Raw genomic sequence first — 23,385 nt, forward strand, 5'->3', positions numbered from 1 at the left:
GGAAGGCAACAATATCATACTGTTTTACAAAATTTAGCCAGTCGTTATTGTCCCTTTTTGACCGCAAGCCCGCAATATTCCAGCTTAATAACTTTACCTTTTCCCCCCATACCATTGGCGATGCTAGCTGAATTGGGTATAGGGTTTTCATTACTCGTTGTTACTTGTACAGGTTCCATAGATCCCAATTCGGCCGAACTATCCCTACCCTGGCCCTCAGAATCCTCGCGTCAGTCACAGACCTCTAGACCCGAGAGTACCTCAAATCTGTTATGAGTGATGATGTTGGATCCAATCCTACAGTGATTGTCAGCATTAAAGATTTGGGACCCTACAGGGGTCCGGGGCTCATTGAAAGTGAATGGTCTAAGTCTCACACGAGCTTTAATTAAATGCGTGTAAAAATAACCCAGGGGGTGCGCACAAACACTCTTTGCGTCATAGACCAGTGAAGCTGCCCGTAGCAGAACTGTGGCAACATTTTGGGGGTATTTAAAATTTACTATTATGCAATCCCCACTACAAATCTTTCAGGATGGGCCAATCCAGTTGGTCCTTCTGGTTGATAAGATTTGATCTGAAAAATTAATCGGGAAGCCACATCTTCTATTAAGCCATGACACTGTTTTGTTTTTTAGTGACTCATGCGATTCCTCATGGGACTGTGCAAAGTGGCTATCAGGAGGGGGGACATTTGTTAAAACAACCACGTATGGTGCACAATCAGGGGGAAGATCAATGAAACCATTTTTCCTTCCCTGTCTAAAACTTGATGAACCCTCTGGTCCTGAAGAGGATTGTTTTGTTGGACCGGTTAATGGTGTGGGGTCAGTGGGAACAATTTTGGGTGCAGTTGTTAGCTGGGTGGGTTGCTGTAGGATATTGTGAATGGTTCCCTGCTCAACACCAGCAGAGCCCTTTACAACTGTCTTAACTCTTTCGGCCAAGGCCAGATGTGTTGCTACCAAATCTCCTAACCTCTTGACTTCCGAGGTAACTATATCTAATTGGAGCACTAGGGGTTGGGTAAACTCAGCTATCTTGGCCTCAAGTTTGGCTTCTAAAGTGCATACCAATAAGGCAAATTGCTCCGGGGATAAATTAATACTAGCTGGACTATTGCCTTCCCGAGGGGCAATTCCGGCAGCACAGCTATTATGCACTGGATGGGAAGCTTCCGCTCTTTTTTTACTATGTTTACCCCCACGTTTACTTTGATGTATCCTGCAGGCTCTCACTGGTCTGGGGGTAGGCGGGGCCTCCTCTGTATCAACAATAGATATGTCTAGTTGTTCCTCTTGAGATTCAGAGTGGACCTGTGCTTCAACCGTAGTAACCACCCGATTGTCCAGGCCAAGTGTATCATCTCCTGGGGTTTCCACCAAAGAATTAAGGGTAGTTTGAGGAGAGGCAGATGGGCTCCCTCTGCCGAGAGAGGCTCTCCGATCATTGTTAATTTTATTTACTATTTTAACCAAATAATTATCAATTGAGCCTGCCCCAGATATAAACTTGTCATGTTTGGCCTTAGACATGATCAATACAAGGTAAAAATGCCTTGCAATAAAAAGAAGACAATAGACAACTTTCTCCCAGCAGCAAGATAGGAATAGCCTAATAACAAGATGCGAAAATACGGAGCTTAAGTAAACACACTATCAAGTCCTCAACCAGGGTCCACACTATAGTAAAGTCTCACTTGCACACAGTAACAGGAAACATCGGGGGCGGCGACGCTGTGGTTTGCACTCGCTGTTTTCCCCTTTGACTCTTGGTGGTGGCGGCGTGGGATAAGAATCAGGTAAGGACTGCAGTTTCCGGTCACAAGTGCCCCCTTGACTCTTGGCGATGGTGACGTGGAGTGAAGAACAGGTAGGTCCGTTTCCCGTTGGGTGTCAGTTTTGCCGTATAACAACTTCCGGCTGTCGCCTTTCTGTTCCTTCCAATGTCTTTCTCTCCCTTCCGTCCCCAATTTAGTTATTTATTGGATAACTGTACAATCTGTTGACAATAATCTCAAGGAGGTGCTTCATAGCGTAAAGAAATGATATAAGTGGTTAAACGTTAAAACACCTTAATACAGATCGTGATTGCCTCTCAGTATTGCGCTTCGCCAGGTAATTTTTCACTAATCATTTGTGAAAAGTTAACTGCAAAACTGGTAGGAAGATGCTAGTGTAAAATTTCCCGCCATTGCTGCAATTTTGGTTACCTGGATAACACTTCTTGTCCTTGCTACTAATTGGTGGAGCAAAAAATGAGTTTATCATCTATGCCTCCTGGTGCAAAGCATGTTATACACGAGGACGTATTAAACCATTAGCTATTCAGAGGGGGTCAACCACTCATTCATAGGAAAAATTGTCTCCTCGGTTTGTTTTTCAATTTTTCCTCTTTATTCGTTTACCATAATTTCAATTTCATGAAAGTGACATGCTTAAAAACGCCCTGGTGTCCCAATGCAGACCGGGCTTTGCCCTTCACCATTGCTACAGTCTGACACATTCTCCGGTAATTGTTGTCTAAGTCTTCATTTAATAGACTCTCGGGGATCTGCCACTGAAAAAACCCAACATTTCATTGACTTTTAAGGACACTGTGGAAGTGTCCGTCTGTCAGTGATCCCATGCCATCAGACATCACAACACACACTACAAGATATGTTTCTAAGGATAAGGATTAAGAGACTTTGGTGGACAAGGGATGGGCGTGTGATCTCTGTCTGTGTTGCTGTCTGTGTGGGTTTTTGAGTATTATGTTTAAAGCTCTATCTGTGAGTGTGTGTTTTTGGTTGGGGTGATGTATAACATTGTCTGTGTTACAGGATAGCTATGGCGCCAAATGTAAAAGTGGCCCAGTCCCCAGCCAAGTTCTTCACTATCCTCAAGCGTTTTCACCCTTTACTAATTTTGCTATCTAATATTAATGCAATTTCCATATTTTACTGCTGCGAGAGAGGATCTCTGCTTATCTAGTTTAAAAACAACATCTTACAGACCCCTACTCATCAAAAATTAAACTCTTTCTTCTTGCAGAACTCTGTGGTACTCCAGGGTATTTAGCTCCTGAGATCATACAGTGCTCAATGGACGAGTACCACCCCGGGTACGGAAAAGAGATTGACATGTAAGTAGAGTCTGCCACTCAGTAGAAAATCAAGTGAATTAATAGTGATAATACCAAATTATGACCGGTTTAGAATGCAAGGGGTTTGGTTTACAGGATCAGTGCAATGTCTTACCAATGTGTTCTCCTGCATCCTCCTCGTCACTTTTTATATTGGCTCATGTCAGGCAAGTGGTTTATTAAATGGTGTGATTGTGCAATCTCAACGTGACATAAACTCGCTAAACTGTCTTGTGTCCAGTCAGGCTCATTTGCAAAACCTTAGAGCTGCTCTGGATAGCTGCAGCTTAGCTTAGTTAGGCTTTGTCAAAGGAACAAGTGTGAAGCATTGAGAAGTACCAAACAGTTAAAAAAGAAGGAAAAAAAACGACACAAAGTAAAACTGACAACAATTTATAAATATATGTCTAATTTCGATTAATTTTTAGACACCAAAATCAACAAAATCCATCAGAGATATAAATTATTAAGCAAATAATAAATCACTGTCTTTCATTCAAATATCAAAAAAAGCATTGGCAACTACCACAGTTAGTGGATACTTGGGAAACTATTGAAAACTCTAAACTACCCCTCCAGCCCAATTTGGGCAATCACCTGCCACAGGTAGCAAGTCACAGCGGCCCATGAGGCTTACTTCTGCAGTTACCTAGGAGTCAAAGCAGTCTCCAGTCCAGTTCCAGGTTCTATGGGTGAACCACCATAGATTTCAATGGAGTGGTCCTGATGCAAGGGATACAAGATGCTGAAGGATGCCGATGATGCTGATCCGGTGACGAGGGTCTTCATGGGGCTACTCCTCAGTCCACGGTCTTGTGTGGGAGTCTTCGATCACATGGGTTGATACCCCTTGAAGTCCAGTTGAAGTCCTGAAGTCCAGCCATGAACTAGTTGCCACTGGTCTCGGATTACAGAGAAACCACTGATTTGTTTTAACTGGTTATGACTCCCAACTTGAAAGACAAAACTGCACTCTGACGACTCTCTGGGTCCATCACACTTGGGTGCAACTTTTGAGGATTGTGACTCGGTTTCCCAGGCTGCACTTCGATGGTCAGTGGCAGTCAGGCAATCTTGACGACCAACTCACCAAGGCAGGCTTCTTCAGCTTTTGTGGCCCTGCAGCTGTAAAAGGAAGTCAGTCAACATACTCTTGGATTCAGTTTTTCTGTCTGAGATTCGGGGATGCCTTTTCCTTGAGCACAGGGCACCACAGGCACAGTCCACTCTTTGCTAGCCCAAGGAGCAGCAGGTGTAGTCCAGTCTTGGTGCAGCCTCCCTTTGCTGAATCCAGGGAACAGCAGGACAGTTTTTCTTTCATCCACTCTTCACTACAGATGTGATCTGAGGTCTGTGTACCAGGGGTGCCACTTTTCAATTCAGTTCAATTAAAACGTGCTTGTATATCGCATGGCTACCTTCCGGGGCCCCCTAGTGCTATAATCCACCAGAGCACTATTACGTTTTAATCACCAAACAGCCAAGTTTTTAATAGTTTCGTAAACAGACATTTTTCCCCCGTCATCTTCAAGCTAGCGGGCAGCTCATTCCACAGTTTTGCCTCTGGGAAATAGAAAGATCTATCTCAACGCCTTACTTTACGCACTGTAGGTATTTTGGCTAACTTTAGGGAGAATGATCTCCTGGACACATAAGGAGGATTCATGGGAAAGAAAATTTGTGAGCCTTTTTTATGATAAACTCTGTGGGCAATGCATAATGATTTAAATTTAATTCAACGTTAACTGGAAGCTAGTGCAAGGCAGCCAAAGACCCGGATATAGATTTATACATTAGTATGTTAAATAATAGCTTTGGGGTTTAATTCTGGATTACCTGGATTCTTTTCAACACGTAGAGCGGACATTCAACGTAGAGGGAGTTTCCATAATCTGAGTAGGAAAGAATCAGGACCTGCACCCCAATCGTGCGAGTGGACGGTGGCAGGAGGTCTAAAATCTTTCTAAGCATCCTCATGATACCAAAACATGAGGAAGCCAATTTACAAATTTGGGTCTCAAAGGTGAAATTTACACCAGCCAGAAGCCCAGATATTTAATTGTGAGTTTTGGCTGTGGCTGCATACCTAAGTATCCCGGCCAACAAACCAATTGTAGTAATGTGATATGCATGCATACACATGTATTGTGATGTAGATTAGGAATGATGTGAAGGAGGTGTTCCGGGTTCGAATGTTTGAAGTTTTTTGAGAGATACAAGTTCAGTTATGTGGGGAGACCAGTAGCATTAGGAAGCTAATATAAGCATGTCTTAATAAAACAATAAAGAACTTGCCTGGTGTTTGAATCAAGTCATTATATTGGCGACGAGTTGGAGGAACCTGTGCCAATGCTAATGCTGTCTGAAGTGGATTCCAGGAACGCTGCCTGAGGTTTAAATGAGGTGAAGTTGATCCCAGCGGCGTTGCCGGAAGTTTTAAGAAGAAAGCAGTATCTGCAGCTGATGTTGTTGAAGTTGAGGTGCCGCTGACGGTAAACCGGTAAGAGTGGCTGCGCTCTGAAGTGCCACTCTAACTCTGGCTTTTAATATGCCCTCATGAAGACAACAATGACGCAGGGAGTAACTGACATAAAAATGTTACTCTAGTTCATGCGCTGTGCTTTTGGAAACTAAGCGAGTGTGATCGGAAGGGTTTGAGCAATCGTTCCCGTATTCACAACTTCCGTTTGTTTTCTTTTTCGTCTTCACATCTGAAATTGTATTGAATGTGCGCGTCGCGCATGTCGGCATGTCGGCCATTTTGGCCATGTCGGCCATTTTGAGGTCAAGCATTAACGATTGCGATCGTTTCAATTGTCCCATTTGGAAGCTTTGAACAGCTGCGTATCTGTTATTAGTCTATTATTTGCATAATATGCTGATGCGCACAGCTTTGTCCCTGCAACAAAGTGTAAACATAAGGTTATTTTTGATAAAAAGCTGTAAATGTGTCATTTAAACGCTGATACACAAAGCTTTAACCACCATTTTGTGTGTGTTTCATCTAGAGTACAATAAATAAATATCACAAGGAAAAACAATATTGAACGCTGATGCACACAGCTTTGCCATTATTTTGTGTATTTCATTTGGAATACAATAAACAAATATCACAAGAAAGAAATATAATTGAACACATTTCTTGAATAAAATAATAGTCATCACAACAGATAGAGAAGTAACAATAAATATGAATTCTGACATGTATGATGAGGAAAATGATACAGGAAAGATATCAAGTACTGTTTTTAGAAGACCACTGCCCTCTGACCTCTCAGAACAACAGAATGTCGCTCAAAGGTGGGAAAAATGGATAAGAAGGTTTGAACATTTTTTAATTGCAATGTGTAAAAATCATACTGATGAACAAGCGAAAAATCTCTTCATCAATCTTGTAGGAGATGAAGTAGAGAATTTAATTATTACATTGCAGCAACAAGAGCGAAACATTTATCAGGGGCTTCTAAAATGTTTATATAATAAATTTGATCCCACAGAAACTTAGAATTAGAAAGGTATAATTTTAATATGGCATGTCAAAAAGAAGATGAAACATTGGATGATTTTGTTACTAGGCTAAAGAAATTAGTAACATTTTGTGAATTTGATAAATTCAACAATGAGGAAGCAATAAGCTTAAGAATAATACAAGGTTGCAATTCAAAGAAATTCAGGAAAAAACTCTTAGAGAAGATATATGATCTACAAGATATTTTGCGTATGGCAAGAACAGAATTACGAGCAGAAAAACATGCTATGAATATGAAAGAATGAAGGATGAAAACCTTAGAGCGAGTAAGACAAATGTCACAAAAAGTGACCAATGAAAAAAAAATGGAGACCTGTTATAAAGAAAAGAGATTATGTTACAGATGCGGATTTCAATTTCCTCATTAAAAGTTCTTCCCAGCCATGGGAAAACAATGTAAAGAATGTGGGAGATACAACCACTTTGCAAGTATGTGCAAGTTCAAGAAAGACAAAAAGGGGAGCTGGATTAAGAAAGAAAATGGAAATAAGCAGTTAATGCAAAAAAGAAAAATTAAAATGTGAAATATATAAGAGAAATGGAAGGAGTTGATAAAGAAGAAGATTCTGAAGAAGAATTTGAACATAGTGAAATGTTAAATATGATGCAAGAAGGAAGATATCAAAAAGAGAACCTCAGTTGATTTGTTAGTAGGTTCTCAAAAAGTACCTTTCGTCCTAGATAGTGGAGCAACATGCAAATATAATGTGTGTAACTGAGTATGCAAAAATGTCTGAACAGCCTCCTCTCAAACCATCCAATGTAAGTGCTTTTCAAGTTCAGTTATGTGGGGAGATCAGTAGCGTTAGGAAGCTAATGTTATGTTATGTTATGTTATGTTATGTTACGGTTATTTATTGTGCGCACAGATACTCCAGCCAAGGAGCGTCCTGGCGCAAAGACAAGGTAGCACGTAACATACCACAGGCTAAAAACAGACACTAAAAGAGAGCTAAAACAGGAAGGTTTTTATAGCCTTCCGAAAGGTCAAAAGGTCCTCCAACATGCGAATCTCGACAGGCAGGGAGTTCCATGCTGACGCAGCCATAACCCTGAACGAGCGGCCTCCCATGCGGCTAAGCCTGAATCTGGGAACCACCGCAAGGGCCAGACCCTGAGAGCGAAGGCTGCGGGTAGGAACATAGAACGATAGACAACTCGACAAGATCTCCGGGCCTGTACCTCGCAAGATTTTAAAAGCAAGACACAATACCTTAAAGAGGATGCGCTTCCTAACCAGAAGCCAGTGTAGGGAGCGGAGGACACCTGTCACCGAGCAGAATCTGGGCAGGCCCACAATCGCCCTTGCCGCAGCATTCTGAACCCGTTGTAAACGGGCTAGTTCAGACTGATTGGCCCCAGCCAGGAGAGAACTGGCGTAATCCAGGCGAGAGATGATAGTAGCCTGGATCACCAGTTGCCTGGTCGGGGCGTCAAAGAACTTAAGAACAGGTCTCAAGCCCCTCAGAAGACCGAAACAACAGGCCGCGGTTTTTTTAGTGTGGCCGACAAAGGAGAGGCCCGCATCCAGCCATACCCCCAGATTTTTCACTTCCGATACCGGGATCGGAGTAGGTCCCAACTCTGAGGGCCACCAGTGGTCGCCCCACAGCTCCACTCCCTTCCCGACGACCATCACCTCTGTTTTAGTGGCGTTAAGCTGAAGGCAGTTGCCTGTCAGCCAACTAGCCACCGCCTTCAGTCCGGACTGAAACCTGGGGGCCTCAATCTCCGCATCCCCACTGAGAGTAACCGCCAGCTGAGTGTCGTCAGCATATGAGACTAAAGTAAGGCCCCACTGCCTAGCGACATCTGCCAGTGGTCTCACGTAAAGATTGAACAACGTGGGACTCAGCGAGGACCCTTGCGGAACCCCCATGGCCAGTGGTTGGTAGTTGGACTTGAAGGGAGGGATGGCAACACAGAAGGAACGGTCATCTAAAAAGGAGCGGAACCATTGCAACACCCGACCGCCAATACCAGTCTCCTCGAGCCGACGCAGGAGGATGCTGTGATCTACCGTATCAAAGGCGGCGCTAAGATCTAGCAAAATAAGCGCCGCCGTTTGGCCAGCATCCAACATTGCCCGGAGATGTTCCACCATCACAAGTAACGCAGTTTCCGTACTGTGCCCAGCACGGAATCCGTTTTGTGAGGGGTCGAGGGCATTGGTCCGAGTCAAATGTTCGGACAGGGCCAGGTTAACATGGGCCTCCGTGATCTTGGCTGGCCAGGGCAACAACGAGATGGGGCGATAGCTCTCAGGCTTAGAAGGGTCCAGGGTGGGCTTTTTAATAATCGGGGACACCACAGCTTGTTTCCACTTGGATGGAACAATTCCCGTTTCCAAGGACAGGTTGACCAAGGAGCATACGGCTGTCTTCATAAAACATTAAACATTAAAGAACTTGCCTGGTGTTTGAAGCAAGTCATTATACCGATGTCCAGCGATTCCTATTCTCACAAACCACCAACATCTCAGTTTTGTCGCCATTAGGTTTCAGACAAAAACGGGCCATCCAGTCAGCAACTTCCTTTAGGCAAGTCGCCAGTTGATCCATATTACAGTGATTTGCCTGAGTAAGGGAGATGATAATCTGAGTGTCATCTCCGTACGAAACAATAGAGAGACCAAAGGATAGGACGATCTCTGCTAAAAAGTGTAAAGAGTAAAAAGTGTGGTATTAAGTGCAGAACCCTGAAGAACTCCATACTTAAGAGGGAAGAAATCCGTGTAAAAGGGCTTCTCATACACTTGAAAGGTTCTTTTATCAAGCAATGAGGAGAGCCAGTGAAACACTAATTCTACAGCTGTTAATCTGTGTCTTAATTTATTGTGGGAGACAGTGTCAAGCGTAGCACTTAGATCCAGTAGGATCACTGCAGCTGTGCTGCATAATCCCGGTTTCATTTTCAATTCCTCGACCACGGTTAACAACCTCATACTATGGCTTGATTGAAATTCCATTAGCATATGAGGGAACAATCCATTATGTTCCAGAAAAGTAGAAAGATGCTGGTTACTGTGATTGCACAGAACCTCACCCATTATATGAAACAGGGATAAAGACCAACATTTTTCAACTTGCAGAAGGCCAAGGGTGGGCTGTTTTAAAATAGGCTTTACTACGGTGTGTTTCCAGAAGGGTGGCACTATACCTAAGTGTAGGGTGAGGTTAAGTACCCTTAGAGAGTCTCCATATGCTTCTTTATTAGCTTCATACCATCAGAAGTATCCCCTGTAGATTAGGTGGCACTAAAACATGCAGAAATTCCAGAGGTTTTGTTAACTAATAAGCTGGCTAGTTCATTACAATGGGCAACCAAGGGTGTCAGAGTGGGCCCATTACTTTCTATTTTAGTTAAGGGTTTGACTACCTCTCTAACTCTCTAGATGAATTTGCCACGTATTTACTTTTTAAGCATAATATTCTTCATGTATCCTTCTGATAGCGTGATGGTAGTTAGTAACTGACTTTTTATAGTCCTTTTTAGGTCTCACTGAGACAGCGCAAGCTGTCTCTTTGAGACATTTTGTAAGTGGGTTTTCAAAAGTGCTACCCACATGATTTGGCAGGCCTAAAGCTTGAGTGCACATTGGCGTGCTCGTGCACAGCTGCTGCTCGCACTCCCTCCTCCCTTCTCCCCCTCCCTTTTCGTCAGCTTTGATCAGGCTCCTCTGTTGCTGGCATTCCCCCCTCCCTTCTCGCCCAGCCCTTCTTGTCACCTCGGCTTGTTTAACAAGTGCCCGAGGCCCTCATTTGTGACCCTTTCCATTCATTTTCGTCTTATGGTTTCAATTTCCCGAGACAACCCGGCATTCTCACAGTAAGCCTTTCAGGGAGTCTCGGCCTTCCAGGCGAGCTGTGCGTGAGCTGATACACTTCTTTTCTAAGTGAGTAAATGTTGCACATCCCGGAGCTGCTGATGTCTGATTTGCGTCATCAGCAAACATCTGTTAAGGGCTCGGACTACTGTGAACACACTCAATAGAAAGACTGTTTGCGAGGGTTTACAGTACACACATTAACTTTATTTTAGGCATGCTTTGATCCTTGCGTGACTTTTACGAGTCTGCCACGTGTTTATGCAATGACCTGGCATGGATTGGGCACAATTAGTGCCCTGGTGCAAGGAATGAAAAGGGACTACCTTACCCCCTTGTTGGATACGAACTACATCCATATTTGACGTTTATAGCACCCCTCACATACAGGGCCCCGGCGGGACTGCACCTGCTGCGCTAATGGCAGCCACAGCATTGTTCTATGATCTGTAGCACTCACAATCCTAAGGAATTCCAAACAGAGACATTATGGTTTGATCTGAATTTCACCCCAATGTGTCTCGGTCGAGCCCTCAATTTACGACCTTAGTGAAAAAATAAGTAGTTCAACTGACATGCCATCACTCTGTCACTGCCACTAGACAGGGCTGTCCGTTGGACAGCGGTGCTTGTGTCCGGCAGTCTTATTTTCCCTCTAGTGCCCTTAAGTACACAACACAATTTACCCTGGTTTTGCCCCCCAGGGACTGGGGGTGCTTTCACTGTGTTTGGCTTATTTGTGAGGAGACTACATCTGCACAGCCATGAATATTACAGCGCGTTGCAAGAGACGGGTGAAGGGCTTGGGTGTCACTAGGGCTTTAAGTGGGATGAAAAAACTGTGTGTAGGGAGGGCGTCCTCAAAGGGGTGTGGACAGTGTAATTGAGGTCGCACATTGCTTACTTTGTAAAACAGTAAGTGCTACGACTCTCGTTAGGAGGTGACTACAGCATGCAGCACCCATTGCCCCAGCTAGCGCTGCCAATGACAGTACCAACACATCTACTAACCATCACCACTCCTATAAGTGTGACAATTCAGACTATTTATAGGCCCCAGAGAAAAACACGCAAACTAAAAATCTGTGCATCCACATATATAATACAAGTGACATTACACCTACAATAAGCCAAGACTATTCACTTTGTAAATGGTTCTTAGTTGCATAAGCTTCAACTATGGCTTCGTTGTATATAATATGAAAAGCCTTCAGTTCTGAAATAATGAGATTGTGAAAGAACTTTAACAAGTCTCTTTGAAGTTACCTCAAAAGCAATGAAGGGTGGCACTGCTGCATAGATAAGATTTTTTTTCACCCTGAGTATGAGGGCAAAAAGGGAGAGCCGATAGTAACCCATCTCAACATCTGCTTTTTAGGTCTCGCCTGACCCAGCGCATGCGCTGGTCTGGCGAGACTTATTGAAAGGGCTCCAAAAAGTGCTACCAGGCCAGCCTAGAGCTACAGTGCATGTGCGCGGGCGCGTGCGCCGCGCTTTACCGCGATTTACTTTCACTTTCGCTTTGATGTTTGATAGCGATCACTTTCGCGGCCGCAGGGCCGCTTGGCATAGCCAATTGGTCTCACTTTTGGGACCTTATAAGTATTTAGTTATGCAACTGTTGCATGGCTAAACACTTATAAGGTCCCAAAGGCGAGACCTATTGGCTATGCCAATGCTTGTTGTTATTAGGCTCATATCCTTTCCTTCACTGCCTCTCCAGTCTTTTACAATCTTTTTTAGTTCTTGCAACTAAGAGTTTAACCGTGGTGCTCTTGTTGCTTGACGAGGAGGTCTTAACTTCTAAAAAGGAATATTATTATCTAGTGCAGTAGAGATCCACTCATCGAAGTTCCGTACTATATCAACCAAATTATCTTCAAACCTAGGTATAGAGTCTAGAAGAAAGCCTTCAAATTTTACTGGGTCAAGTTTAGACCAACAGCTATCAAATCTAGAAGGTACCTGCACGAGGGTGCTCATCTTCTGATCTTGTAAAATACGACAGGAACCCATATTCCACGTTGTGAAGTGGGTAGGTACGAAAGAAACAACGACAATATCTCAAATGGTGTAATTCATGTAAGACAGTTAAATAATCATGTCAAATACATTGCAGCAAAGAAGAAGGGAGACTCTTGGGAACAAAATTTAGTTTGAAAGGTGCACTGGGCATCGTATATTTTAAAGCATAATTGAGTACAGTTGTGACAGCACTGTAAGCAAAGATTTGCATAAAAACAACCCGAAATTGAACTTGGTGCTAAATTGTGTAAGTGACACAACAAGTGGCGACGCAAGTGACAATGTGTATTCAGCGCAAAACGGCACAGAGTGAGATTGGTGACTTAATATATACAGTGAATACTGGTGGTTCCGATAGTGTTTTAATACATTTGAATTTTAAGGCAATTGTTTGATGGAACCACAGCGTATGGTGCGCTATTATTTGCGCTGAGCGGTCAACGACGTTTCGATCCTCTATCTCAGGATCATCTTCAGGACCGGGTTGTTAGATTTAAAACGGTGCTGGAAAAAACACACGCCGAGGCGCGTGTTGAGGTGGATGCCAAGTGAGAGTGAGGCATCAGACAGTGGAGCAGGCGAGAAATCAACCCGTCATTGAGGCACCGCAGATCGGTGTTGAAGGGGGCTGTGGGAGCACACCGACGATGCGTGTATGGAAGCCGAGTGACAGACGGTTAACGGCAAGTCACAGTGGTGGGAAAAGAATTGGCCCGTCCAGGGGGGACCGCGAATCGGTCTCGGCAGGGAAGAATTATGATTCAGGAATTAATCCGAACGTAAGGGGGTGCCGGTGCTGGCGACTCTCCGCTGCGAATGAGGGCATCTTCTGATCTGACATCCAAATTGGGATCATGTAAAGATCAGACCAGATCGCAGACTGAGGATGCTTAACACATAGATTGGGAATATGGCCCTTCTCATGTGTGAGGGTTTTCACATTTTGTTCCAGCTGTAACACTGCTAAATCAATAATTAGAGTAGTGGCAGAGGAATAATTTGTATCTTCTAAATTAATGTTTAAATCCCCCAACAGGGTAAAAGTTGTTGAAATAGCGCTATGCTTGCAAACACATCAGGAAGAGATTTTAAAACTGTGCCGTAGGGCCTGTAGGGCAGTAAATTAATGCTCCTGATAAGGTGAAGGTAGGATACAACTGTATTGAAACTAAAATGCCTTCTGAGTCTGGGATATCTAGGGGAAAGAGGGAGCAGACTAATGCTGCTATATACATTATGGCCACACCGCCTGATTTATTTTGATGATCTTGCCTTACAATGGTTGTACCCTATCGGGAGCACCTGAATGATATTAAGGGTGGTCAACATGATGAAGTAGAGGCCTTTCAGAAGTGTATGGTAGACAATATTAACTGGATGAAGCTGAACTCCTTGAATCTACATTGGGACAAATCTGAATTCTTGTGCTGTTCAACTACACCAATTCATATGAAACTTCTGTCAAACCTCTGAACTCTCCCTATAGAATGGGAGATTAGTCCGCTGGGTGCCGTCCGTAATCTTGGGGTCATTTTTGATGACAAGCTATCCCTGGAGAAATATGCTATAAAGGGGGCTGGCACTGGCTTTGCACTGCTACTGTGTTTCAGGAAAGTGCTCCGTTTAATACCTGCCCAAGCTAAATTGCTCATCGAACGTAGTCTTATATTTAGTAGACTGGACTTCTGTAACACTCTATTATTGGGAGCTCTGGATAATTTGATTAATGGACTGTACAGAGTTCAAGTGGCAGCTGCTAAACTTGGTCTAAATAGACCTTGCAGATCCTCGAAATCGAATGCTTTGAGAGAATTGCACTGGCTGCCAATCAGGCAGAGGATTACGTTCAAAGCCATGTGCACTGTGCATAAGGCTTTGATTGGCAAAGGTCCAGTGCTGTTGCAACAAAGGATTTAAGCCCATGCCCTGGGAGACCCCTCTACTCGAGTACAGCAAATCTGGTTTGTGTGAATAATTTTCACAAGAAACGACGGGGGGTGGGGTCATTCTTTCCCACATCAAGCTGCCCAGCAGTGGATCAAGCTACCTTCTTCTCTTAGATCAGTTACGAATCTGTTGAAATTTAGAAAGGCTTAAAGACCTGGCTCTTTCCTAAGTAATTGTCCATGATAGCCCTTTGTTTGAAGGTCTAGCAGAAGGTGTGCTTATCCCTTATGCTATCAGCGTCAGGAAACTAGCAAGTTGACAGTTTGCGCTTCATAAATGTAATTATTATTATTAATAATAATAATAATAATAACAATGATAATGATATACGGAGTGAATCCTTCTTGAAGCCAAGTTTCCGTTAGGAACAGTATATCTGGCTGTTTGTCACTTAGAAATGTAAAAAAGTTTAATTTATGGCCAGGCAGTGATCTACAGTTAATTAAAACTAGCTTTCAATTAAGGAGGCCATTACTTTTTGAGGATGGAATCGCAATACGCATATGCACAACTTTTCGCCACTAAACCAATTGAGTGAATGCCCTTACAGTACTTTCCGCTCCCCTGTAGCACATGTGGTTGCTCAGGGGAAGCAGTCTATCTTGATGGTATTGAAGAACCAGGGTTCTTGGCCCCTGACCCCGGATGGACACGGATGGGCACAGACGTGCTTGTCTTTGGCGCATCCGTGCACAGGCGTCCATTAAGTAGAATGGACCAGAAAACAGCTGGAGGGCCAACCAGGATGGCGGCGTGTGTTAGCCCAACAATGGCAAAAGAGCATTGTGCCATAAAGAAGAAAGTCCACCTTCAGTTTCCTCAAGCCCCTGATTATTCCTCCCTTCAATAAAAATGTTCCTCCTCAAGCACAAAGTAAAAATGATTTAAAACACTGTGGAAACAATTAAAACAAAATAGTACTAACTGTAGGGTGTTTTCACACCGGCATCTACTAAATAGAGTGGCCCAGAAAACCGCTAGAGCACGAATCAAGATGGTGACTCCCAATGGCCCAATAATGGTTGCCACCCAGCACAATCTCCCTGGTGTGAGCATAGTACAATGGCAAAAGTACAATGTGCCATAAAGAGGAAAGTCCTCCTTCAGCCCCCCAACTATTCCTCTGATCAAGTTACCCCCAACAATAAAAAATGTCCTCCTCAAGTAAAAACAATTAAAAATGCTGTGGAAACAATTTAGTTTTAAATAGCACTTGCTTCTGCAAAGTATGAAATCTAGCTATTCCAAAATGCAACATTCATCTAATTGTAAGGTGGCAAAACCCATCTCTTGGTGAGTGGAGCTTGGTAGTCCGTGATAGAAGTGTGGCTACACTCCCATGGGAAAACTGGTTTGGCAACTGTTTCCCCGTCTCTGTCCCCCACCTGTCTACCAGAACAAAAGAGCAGCCCCTCTCTTGTGTGTTCACCACCTACCCTTCAAAGTTGTCTTCCCTTTGATGCTTGCCTTTTGGGCTCACATCTTGTATGGACATCCTGCCAGGGAGATATAACACCTCTTCTAACGGCAGGCCCTTTGTGTTCCTTCCTGAGAGTCATTCATACCTCTCCTTTGGAGGGCAGAAGGCTATCTTGTGGCCAGCAACCAAAAACAGTCACTGGAAAACTTTGGGCAACAGAGTGGCAACTTTCTGAAGTTGCCAGTTACTCAAGGGTTACATTAAATTCAACTTGAGTGTCAGGTTGGTGTTTAATGCAATGATTCTTTAGATTCCTTGAAGTGAAAACTTTAGTAGTCCCATTCAGAAGTTAGCACAGCTGAGTTGACAGCATGTAACCCTGTACTCGCCAATGGGGTGCTAGTCTTTCTACAGTAAAAACAACAATTTGGGCTTTTTACTTGCAGGACATGTAAAAGCACATGTCTTACTTTTTAACATAGAGCATCCTTCCTTAGGGCTTGTTAGGCCTACCTTAGGGGTGACTAATATATATTAAAAAGGAAGGTTTAGACTTTGTCGTTACTTTAAATGGCAAAGTTGTGGTAGCACAAACAGTGCTGCAATACACGAGGAGCACTAAACTTACAGTCCTGGGGTACCCCTAGTACCATATACTACGGACTAATACGTAAGTTAACTTATGCAAATTGGGTGTAAGCCAATAAAACATACACTTTTGAAGGATCAGAGCACATGAACGGATGCCTGGTCAGTAGGACCTGGTGCATTCCAGAGTGATGACACCAGTACCTTAGAGTCAGAATGTGGGGCAAAAAGTAGGGGTGAACCTGCAAAAAGAAACTTCCTCACAGCCCAGAAGCATTCTTCTCATCTGACCAGGGAACACCAACTCCACTGCCTCGCCTGGAGAATGGCCTCCTCACATCTTTCATATTCACTTTGTCCACATACATACATGCTTTTGTGCTAGCTCTAAAAGAGCACCCTGGTGGCCTCAGTAAAGGGCTTTGGTCCTGTCTGCAGCCTCTGTGCTTTGCCTTTTTCTAGGTAACATCGCAGCTTGAGGCACTGAAAACTTTGACCACACTGGCCAACATGCAGCTCATGTACCTTGGTCCACAATGGTCACCGATGCTGCACTGGCCTCAGTGTCAGTCGATACCACTCTATGCAGCAGACGCCACTGCAGCATAAATGGCAGTCAAAATTACTCATATCAGCATATCACCTGATTAACATTGGCCAACATGCCAACTGATACCGGCCTCGCTGTCTCGAGGCCCGCCTTGTTCTTGCACTCCTTCGTCTTTCTGGATCTCTGCTCCTTCCTCTCGCCCATCACCCCTGTGCCCTTCTCCTTGTCCTTTTCACTCTTTCTCACTCTTTTGCCTTCGTCCTTGTGTCTGTTCTCCATTCTTCACTCTTTCTCTTTGTGCCTGTTTTCCATTCTCCACTCTGTTTTTGTGCCTCGTTGTGCCCGTTTTTCATTCTCCACTCTATGTGCCTCTTTTTGCACGTTTTCCTTGCACCTGCTTTTCCTTATTGCTCGTTCTTTTCTGGTTCTGTCCCACACGTTTCCACTGACACTTTCCTGCCTCCCGCCACTCCTTACTTGCACCTCCCACTAGTGCCTTTTCCTGCCTCCTATGTCCTGCCCTTCCCTAGCCCCGCCCTAGCACAAACCCTCCTTCCAGGAGCTACTTAATGGTTGCTGCTGCGCAACACCGTTGAGCCGGTGCCTAGGCCCCAGCTCCCACTTGCCAGGACTGGTCCTCTGACCAGTCTGAGGCTCTTTCCGACCTGGCCTCGCTTCCTCAAGGCCCCGCCTCGTTATTGCACTCCTCTCTCTCTGCTCATTCCTCTCACCCTTCACTTCTGTCCCCTTCTCCTTGTCCTTTTCACTTTTTTTCACTCTATTGCCTTCATCCTTGTGCCCATTCTCCACTTTCTCTCTTTGTGCTTATTTTCCACTCTCTCTTTATGCCTCTCTTTGGCCGTTTTCCTTGTGTTTGTTTTTCTTTCGTGCCCAATCTCCTCTGGTTTCTTCTGTGCTTTCCTTTCTCCCCCTCACTTCTTGCCCCCTGCACTTTTCAGCTTCCCACCTCCCCCGCTCCTTACCTGCATCTCCCTTGTGTGCCTTCTCCCATCTCCTGCGCCCCGCCCTTCCCTAGTCCTGCTCTCCTCCCCCCATGCTTCCCTCCTCCGTAGACCAACTTAATGGCAACTTGTGTGCAATCCTGTTGGCACCTGTCTGCACCTGAACTGTGAAAAGCACCACGGACCCTGGTCCGATTGAACTATGCCACTACACAGCCTTCTTCCTGCATGCACTCAACATTGGATACCACCACAAGTGCTTCAGCTCCTCACCTTGTTCTACAATAGGACCTTGTTCATGCACTCACTGACATTTCACCTACATCAATACGCCCACCCTATGCGCCGCACATACTTTGCCCCATCTGCCATGCATGCTCCTCAACAGGAGATCTCTTAGAAAATATGCCACTGAGATCTGGGAAACCATCGATAAGCACTCCCCCGACATCCTCTTCCTGAGAGACACCTGGCTAAACCCCACATTGGCACCCACCATTGCCACAGCCATTCCACTGGGCTACAAGACTTCCTGCTTGGACAGATCAAACAAGCCAGGAGGAGGACTTGCCATTATCCACAAGGACTCCACCACCTGAACAACCGCCACCGACGAGAACACAACCTTCATAGAACATTTGCACTTCCGACTATAGACCGGCAACCACTCCATCATCAAAGACACCCTAGCTTACTGACCATGCACCACCATCAAGCAAAAATCCTATTAAATTATATAATTCTACGACTCTGAGCTAAACAAGCAGAAATTATTTACGATAGCTCTTGATATTCAATACAAGATCACAACACGAAAGCAGCAACAACATCCAATTTTGAATCACCATACATTTATTTACACAATTTTATAAATTCTATGGTGTTTGACACATGGTTGCTCCAGAGGGAACGTGCATAAAGCAAGAGTGCTAAAGGGTGAGTAAGTGAGAGGGAAATAGTATGGAACACAGTGAGACAGATATTAATTAACTTCACAAGGAACGGTTGTAAATCACCGTTCAAGACTAGCCTGGTCACGTTTCAAGATATCACAAATTAATTATATATTTGGCAAAACAGAATCAAATTCATGATATGGCACGTGAGAGGATTGCGTGTCCCAGTCTTTTCAAAAGGGGCGTCGACGTTTCGACCCGTCTAGGTGGCACAGAGGAATTTTGGAACCTAGGCCGTGCGGGAAGATGTAGCGTCTAACCAGTGAGACGCTACGTGAATGGAGGAATAAGACGGCTGCAGTTCGGCGATCTTCCGACTATATATGAGACAAGTAGATGGTCTCCACCCTTACTGACTGAATTGACCGAATCATACGGTTGCAGTTTGGCGGTCTGTGAAATTACGGGAGATACACATAGGGTCTCTATGTCCAACGCTGCACATCCTGCAGTGACCGATGAAGTTTTTTAATAATTGGTCCTCACACGTTACCAATCGGAACGGGATGCCTGGATTCATACCAGGCACACAATCAAGCCTAGGACCCCTTCAGGTTACCCCGCCCTTCCCTTGTCCTGAAGAAGACCCGCACGGCCTAGGTTCCAAATATCCTCTGTGCCACCTAGACGGGTCGAAACGTCGACGCCCCTTTTGAAAAGCCTGGGACACGCAATCCTCTTACGTGCCATATCATGAATTTGATTCTGTTTTGCCAAATATATAATTAATTTGTGATATCTTGAAAGGTGACCAGGCTAGTCTTGAACGGTGATTTACAACCGTTCCTTGTGAAGTTAATTAATATCTGTCTCACTGTGTTCCATACTATTTCCCTCTCACTTACTCACCCTTTAGCACTCTTGCTTTATGCACGTTCCCTCTGGAGCAACCATGTGTCAAACAGCATAGAATTTATAAAATTGTGTAAATAAATGTATGGTGATTCAAAATTGGATGTTGTTGCTGCTTTCGTGTTGTAATCTTGTATTGAATATCAAGAGCTATCGTAAATAATTTCTGCTTGTTTAGCTCAGAGTCGTAGAATTATATAATTTAATAGGATTTTTGCTTGGTGTTATTAATTGGTTTGGGACCACTGTTTTTTGTATTAAGTCTACACCCAGGTCCTTGACTTTTGGGTTACCCCATTTTTGTAATGGCCATGCACCACCTTCAGCAGTCTCCTCACAGACTACTACGCCCCATCGCTATCATCTTAAACAGCTTCATTTTACTATGCAACCTCAATCCATCTTTATGACCGAAAAGATCATATCTCCACTGTCCTACCCGAGAACTACAAGATCCTGAGACTCAGCCAGATCGTCCAAGGCCCTACCCACAATGTAGGTCACACTCTTGACCCCATCTTCACAGCCAGCAACAAGGTCAAGTTCCGCCATGTCACTCCACTCACTTGGACAGACCACTCTATTTTCCACTTCTTCATCGAGGCGCCCCAATCCCCCACAGCCAAGAATAACAACCTCAAACATAGAACGAGATAGAAGACACAGACTGGACCAACACCCTTAATGCCCACCAACCAAACCTCATTGGTGACCTGCATGCAGAGATCAAAGTCTTCAACTACTGGTTCACTACCTACACAGACACCCTAGCCCCCTGAAGAACATCAGACACTGAAGAACCAACATCCGAGCCTGCAGGTACACCGAAGACCTTAGAAATTCCAACCTCCAAACACCACTGCAAACAGCTGGTCAGAAGATTAAGAACCAGCCGGGACACCACTGCAAGAAACACTTACAAGTCTGCGCTCAGGAAATACCACACCCAGTTTAACAAGGCAAGAAAAATAGCCCTAGCTCTCAGACTGGAAAACAGCTCCAACAACTGCAAAGAGCTCTTCAACATCGTCAAAGAATTCTCCAAATCCCGCTGCCACCAAATCCATCACCTCTTCACAAGACCTCTGTGACAACCTTTCCGGTTCTTTTACAAAAAAGTCCTCAAGCTCTACAGCAACTCCGACCCTAAGCACAAAACACAAGAACTCATCAACCATGCGATGTATGCAGATGACGCTCTGTTCTTTATGTCAGACCCGTGTTCCTTGAGGCCCTGCATCCATAAAATCCTTAGCATCTTTGGCGAGACTTCTGGTCTTTTCGCCAACCCGTCCAAGTCTACGCTTTTCCCTCTTCACGGGGATCCAAGGAGCCTGGCCTGGGCTTCAGAGTTGATGATCGCAGAAACGGGCTTTGAGTACCTTGGGGTCTATATTTCACGGTCTCCCATCATTGCCTGGACTCACAATATCGCTCCTCTACTCCCGGCTGTCCGCAACGAGACTACGATTTGGTCCCAACTACCCCTGTCATTGTACGGTAGGTCTGCGATATTTAAAATGGTGATCCCGGACGTGTTTACTCTATAGGCTCCAGAATTACCCTCACTCTATACCCCCGTCGTGGTTTACCTAGCTCAATGCACTTTTGAATAGATTCCTCTGGCGGGGGGGGGGCGCGATTCACGTGGCGCTTTCAATGTGTACGCAATCCACGCACTGTGGGGGTATTGCTGCCGCGGACGTTCGGGCGTACTACTCCGCCTCGCACCTTTTGGTGATCAATGAATGGTGGTATGGATCTCAGACGGATCTGGTTTATGCTATGGAGCGGATCGCCATGGCGGGCACCCCAGTGCTTCATCTTTTATTTAGCAGTGCGTCACTAGATGCGCTCCCTCCGGCTTGTCAAATAGTCATTCAGACATGGTGGCAGGTGGTTCGGTCCATGGGTTGGTGGGGCAGGCTGACGGGCGCCACCCCCCTCTGGCAGTGTTCCCACTTACGGCCGGTTTCGACACTCGTGGGCTTCCGACTGTGGGACCTTATTGGTATTTCCACGCTTGGCGATATTAAATTATGCTGGGCACCACTCTTAAATCATTGCAGAGGCTGCAGTCGGATTTTGATCTCCACAAGTCAGAGTTCCATTGCTATTTGCAGCTCCGCCATGCCCTGACCCCCCTGATCTGGCACCTGGAGGCTTTACCTGATCTTCCTGATGGGGGATATTAGGGATCACAAAATCCGGCAAATCTACCAGACACTTATCACGTATACCAAGACCACTATCCACAAAACCCGGGAGGCATGGGCCGCCGACTTGCCTGCTCTTACAGACGATGATTGGGCCGAAGCTTTGGCCAGTCCTCGATATGCCGCTGTGTCCACCAGATACCGATTAATCCAGTTCAATACCTCCATAGTGTGTATTACACTCGCCATAGGCTCTGGAAAATGGGTGTAATCCCATCTCCGATGTGTCTCCGCTGCCACGCGGACGATGGATCATTTTTACACACGGTGTGGGGTTGCATGGCGATTCAGTCGTTTTGGTCTGGTGTGGTGTCCTGCCTGGGTCGTGTCCTGGCATGGGATATCTGTTGGATCCCAGACTGGCGCTTTTACACAGCACAGAGGACATTGGGGGGAATCGCTACAAGAGACATCTCTTATTCTTGGGCCTCACTTTAGCCAAGCGTGAGATAGCACAACATTGGAAAGACTTGTCCCCACCCAGTGTCCCCATGTGGAAAAAGGCACTAGACAGATGCATGTCAGCAGAGGTTGTAGTGTTTCAGGGAAGGGGATGTCCACAGAAGCACGGAAAGATCTGGTCCCGGTGGGCCACCTACAGAGGTATCGAATTGCCCCCAATGTCGCATTCTGCTGCTCGTGACCCCATTGAAAAATTAGTGGTAAACAACCTACCTGTTTAGTGTTAATGAAAAAGTGGTGGGGAAATTCTTGGCATCTACTTGCAATGTTTCTTTAGTATGTATGGTGCGCTTTGGGGGGGTGGGAGATTTCATGTTTCCTTGGTCTGATGTTTGGCAGGCTATTGGGGTTTTGTATAATGTGTCCAGAGATATCATTTGACGATCTTCATTGTTGGTTTCTGCCCATGTGGTACACGGAAAATTCATTAAAATCTGTTGTTAAAAAAAAAAGAACTCATCAACCAGCTGCCCACCCCCAACAAATCAGACCACCTGATCACAAACTGGAAAGCCCTCACTCCAGAAGACACCACCTAAATCCTCTCCGTCACAGACAACAACCACACCATCAGGAACAACTTCACCAGCTACATGTCAAATATAGCAAACTGGATGAAAAAGAACTGCCTAAAACTCAACACGGATAAAACTGAAGTTCTGATCTTCACAAACAAATGTTCTCCATGGGACTCCTCCTGTTAGACAACAGACCTGAGACCCACACCCACTGACCACCCCCAAAACCTCTGCATCATTTTTGACGACAGACACGCGATGGCCAAACAAGTAAACGCTGTCGCTTCTTCCTGCTTCTTCATCCTACGTATGCTTCACAAAATATTCCAATGGCTCCCCTCTGAAACCAGACGCACAGTCCCCAGTCCCTCATCACCAGCAGAAAAGATTGCAGAAATGCACTCTACA

The 23,385-nt window shown here is 44.9% G+C and overlaps 1 protein-coding gene across 1 annotated transcript in view; it reads left to right on the top strand.

Annotated features, from left to right (window-relative positions):
• The window catches only part of PHKG1 (phosphorylase kinase catalytic subunit gamma 1), a 276,125-nt gene that overhangs the window by 233,158 nt on the left and 19,582 nt on the right, over positions 1-23,385 (top strand). The window contains exon 7 of the mRNA XM_085649768.1: positions 3,036-3,126. Coding sequence (XP_085505894.1) covers positions 3,036-3,126 — 91 coding nt within the window. The remainder of the gene's footprint in view (positions 1-3,035; positions 3,127-23,385) is intronic.

Source organism: Triturus cristatus, chromosome 3_2 (genome assembly GCF_964204655.1).
Source record: "Triturus cristatus chromosome 3_2, aTriCri1.1, whole genome shotgun sequence".
NCBI classification, from domain to species: Eukaryota; Metazoa; Chordata; class Amphibia; order Caudata; family Salamandridae; genus Triturus; species Triturus cristatus.